We start from the raw sequence: 3,798 nt of genomic DNA on the forward strand, positions 1-3,798 counted from the left end.
AAGCCTCCATCCGCGTGCTGTACGTCACGACGGGGAAGTACAGGTTGACAAAGAAAAGGCTCACAAGTTATTTTGGAAAATCGCCATTCCAATGTTTTTTTTTCGGACAGGAGGGAGCAATAATTTACTAGTTCAGATGTAAATACTAGTGTAACTGAACTGTAATGTCCAATCGATTTGACATGCATGAACTGGACAAAAACAAAGGACTATTGACAAATTGAAAAAAAATACTCGGTTGTGAAATAGCAAAATTATTTTTAAAAACTTTACTAGTAACATATACAAGATCATAGAGCGAACTACACGAAGGCACGAGAGTTAGAAAAAACTCCATGAAGGCAAATGCTGCACTGCAGAATTTGAACATAAATCCGCAAGCAGAAATCTGCGAGACCGAATGCCACACACTAAACGTGCACACCAAACCGCGGCGCCGGCCGGCCTGCAGCTAATCCACAAACGCGTACTGCTCGTACCGCACGCGGCAGTCCACGAGCACCGCCCTCGCTCCGACGGCGCGGTGGCAGGTCGTGTTCATCTGACCCACGGCGGAGCCGAGGCAGCTCGCGCAGTCCGCGGCTGTCACACCGGCGCCGCCGCACGCGGCGTGGCCGTAGGCGAACGCGTTCGGGTACGGGGAGATGCTGTAGGCGTCGCGGGCGCGGGACGACGGCGTGGCGGCCAGCAGGTCGGCGAGCACGTAGGTGAGACTCTCCGCGAAGGGGTCCCCGGCGCCGTACACCGCGCCGTTGCACCGCACGGACAGCGGCCTCGTGTTGGGCGCGCCGCTGGCGGCCCGCGGGGACGAGAGGAGGAGCAGCAGCGCGACGGCGATGAGGACCTGGTGGTCCGCTCTGCTCCGCGAGGACGCCATGGCTTCGTCGGATCTTGGTGTGTGTGGTTGTTGGTGCTCGCGCTATGTGATTGTGAACAGCATCTGTGCATGTGAAGATAGAACGGGCCGGCCGGCCGGCCGGCGGATGGTCGTTTTCACGGGAGACTGCTCGTGTGTCCGTTTGCTTGCCTCTTGTATTTATTCCGATCATGTGTGCTTGCTAACGTAATGAACAATGGACATTCTTGTAAATCACGCGATGAATTGACTAGGAGAACTTCCACGAAAATCAAAACAATTTCTGCAACCCACATGTTAAGAAAAACTGCAACATGGAATGGAAGCATTCCCACGCACCCAAGATTCATGTCACTGTTCTTTTACCAAGTAGGTTTACCATTGCTAGACATAGGGGCGGAAACCAATCGGATGTGGGTCAGATAGTGTTCTTCCCACTTCCTTTTTCGTATTTTTAAAAATAATACGGACATGAATACATACAATGGTAAATACGAATTCAGAGCCGATCTTATTCAAATACAAATACGGATCAGATTTTTCTCTATTCAGAGCGGATACGAATACTATGAAACAATAGACTCGTGTCTTATAACGAGTCAACTAAAGAACGCCAGTAGAAAGGCGGATATGTGGACGGCCATCATTCTTCTCTTCTGGTGCATCTGGAGGCACCGTAACGACGTGGTCTTCAACAGCGTGGCGCCCTCGTAGATGACCATTAGGGCTAGCACCAGGTTAGAGTTTGATCGGTGGGGCCGGGCAAAGCTCTTCCGTTCGGAAGCTTTCGGTTTTCCTGATCCAGTTGATAGACCGTGGCAGTGGAGAGAGTAGGCGTGAGTAGAGGAGCTGCCACCTCTTGTTGGCAGCATAACTCAGTCTTCTTTGGCTTCCATCTATATGATTGATACATCTTTTCAAGGTGTATTCTCGAAGAAAAAAAACGCCAGTAAGACAAATAAACTGATATAATACAAAATAGTTTCAAGTTTAATCACAGGAAAGTACATTTGACCACTTTGTTAGTTTTTCAGGTTAGATATAATTGGCGGGATAGAGTTACTAAAATTCACTAACATGATCTTATTCGGATACAAATATATCAATTTTCCATATCCAAATTGCTTCAAAATTCAATACTACTACTGATCTAAATTAGTTGCCGTACTTTCATTTAACCTAGATAGATTTAGGCAACATTTTACCTAAATCTCCGACAATTAATTTGGATCTGAGTGAGTACCATATTCGATTTTATGTCCGTAAAACAAATTGAATTTGGATATGACACTACGGGAACCCGCCAAGCTGCCGATGGCCGGCGGCCGTCGGCACAGCCTGCCTCGCCGTCGGCCCACGTCTGTGCCGACGGCAACCGTCGGCACCTTGCCGTCGGCACAGACAAAGTTACCGTCGGCACAGGCTGGCCATCGGCACAGCATCCTGTGCCGACGGCTTTGCCGTCGGCATAGAAATAACGCCGTTTGGCAATTTTGGCTCGAAATTTTTCAAATTTTTTTTTCAATTTTTTTTTCAATTTTTTTATCCCAATTTTTTTAATCTCTCACATGCACCATTTTAACTCTAACTACACTTAATATTAGGTCAAATTCCACTCATGATCAGACTTCCCGGTCAGTCACCCATCCTCACACTACTCCACCCCTAGCACGCTTAACTTATCGGTTCCATTTAGACTAGATTCCATGAAAGAAATGACACCTTGTTGACAATAATACCATATCAATACTATTAACCCTTATTACTTGATGTTGCGCATCATTAATTTTTGAATTCCAAACAATTACCTACATAAACTACAAGAATAAGTATATTAATCTTGAATTCAAATGGACAATAAAATGATTTATTTTTTATTTTTTATTTAATATGGAATAATTAATATTTTTAAATCTGTAAATCAAAATTTGACAAATAATATGTCTAAATCGATTAGAAAAATGAGAGGAATCCAAATATGACATCTATATCATATTTTGAATCTAAAAATAATTTTTCCAAAAATTCATGAGCATTAGATCATGTACCAGTAGTTCAAATCTAGCGGGCCTCCTACCGATTCGGCAGGAATTTGTCATTTTCATGAGGGATGGACGGAAAGGTTCCAGATACACCGGTTAAGAAATTTTCCATCTTAGTTGGTCTAGTATTTTTTAAAAATGTGTTGGTACCAATGTGAAACTTTAATTTGGTGGTTGCTTCACAAAACACCCCGTTTTCGACACCTCAAAAATGGAAAATGATTTTTTCGAGCGATGAAATGGAAAACTTCCTCCTGCAACATTGTAAGACATCCCAAGATGCACATGTGTGCACAATATGGGCACATTATCACAAACTATGCCACGATTCTATCCATAACATTGGTTGTTTGACCTAAATGTCATGAAACCTCGAACATGATAGCTCATTTTGTGAAGGATTTTTTGTGATGTTCGCAATTTTCCAACTTTAATATTTTTCCTTGCAAATATGACACATAATTTGACACCACACGAAGTTTTCACATTGTTTGGATCGTTTTCGAATTTTTTATGCCCGTTTCAAACTATATTCAAAACGGCGGGCAAGAAGATCCTTTGCCCGGGGCTGAGGCTCGCCAAACTTGCACTAGATCTATAATGAAAAAGCATGTTGTGAACCTAAAAATGATTTTTACAAAAAATTCTAAGCATTATATCATGTACCTGTAGTTCAAATCTGGTTGGCCTCCTGCCGATTCGGCAGGAATTTGTCATTTTCACGAGGGATGGACGGAAAGGTTCCAGATACACCGGTTAAGAAATTTTCCATCTTAGTTGGTCTATTATTTTTGAAAAATGTGTTGCTACCAATGTGAAACTTTAATTTGGTGGTTGCTTCACAAAACACCCCGTTTTCGACACCTCAAAAATGGAAAATGATTTTTCCGTGCGATGAAA

The 3,798-nt window shown here is 43.4% G+C and overlaps 1 protein-coding gene across 1 annotated transcript; it reads right to left on the bottom strand.

Annotated features, from left to right (window-relative positions):
* Positions 1-238: 238 nt before the first annotated feature.
* Positions 239-877, bottom strand: LOC124672889 (antifungal protein ginkbilobin-like protein). The gene has a single exon (XM_047209048.1). It carries the CDS (start codon positions 875-877, stop codon positions 452-454), a length of 426 nt encoding a protein of 141 aa, XP_047065004.1. The 3' UTR covers positions 239-451.
* Between the last annotated feature and the right edge of the window lie 2,921 nt (positions 878-3,798).

The sequence above is a fragment of the Lolium rigidum genome, chromosome 7 (assembly GCF_022539505.1).
Source record: "Lolium rigidum isolate FL_2022 chromosome 7, APGP_CSIRO_Lrig_0.1, whole genome shotgun sequence".
Taxonomy (NCBI): Eukaryota; Viridiplantae; Streptophyta; class Magnoliopsida; order Poales; family Poaceae; genus Lolium; species Lolium rigidum.

Coding starts and splice junctions, on each gene's coding strand:
- LOC124672889 (XM_047209048.1), bottom strand. CDS start 877: ATGGCGTCCTCGCGGAGCAGAGCGGACCACCAGGTCCTCATCGCCGTC.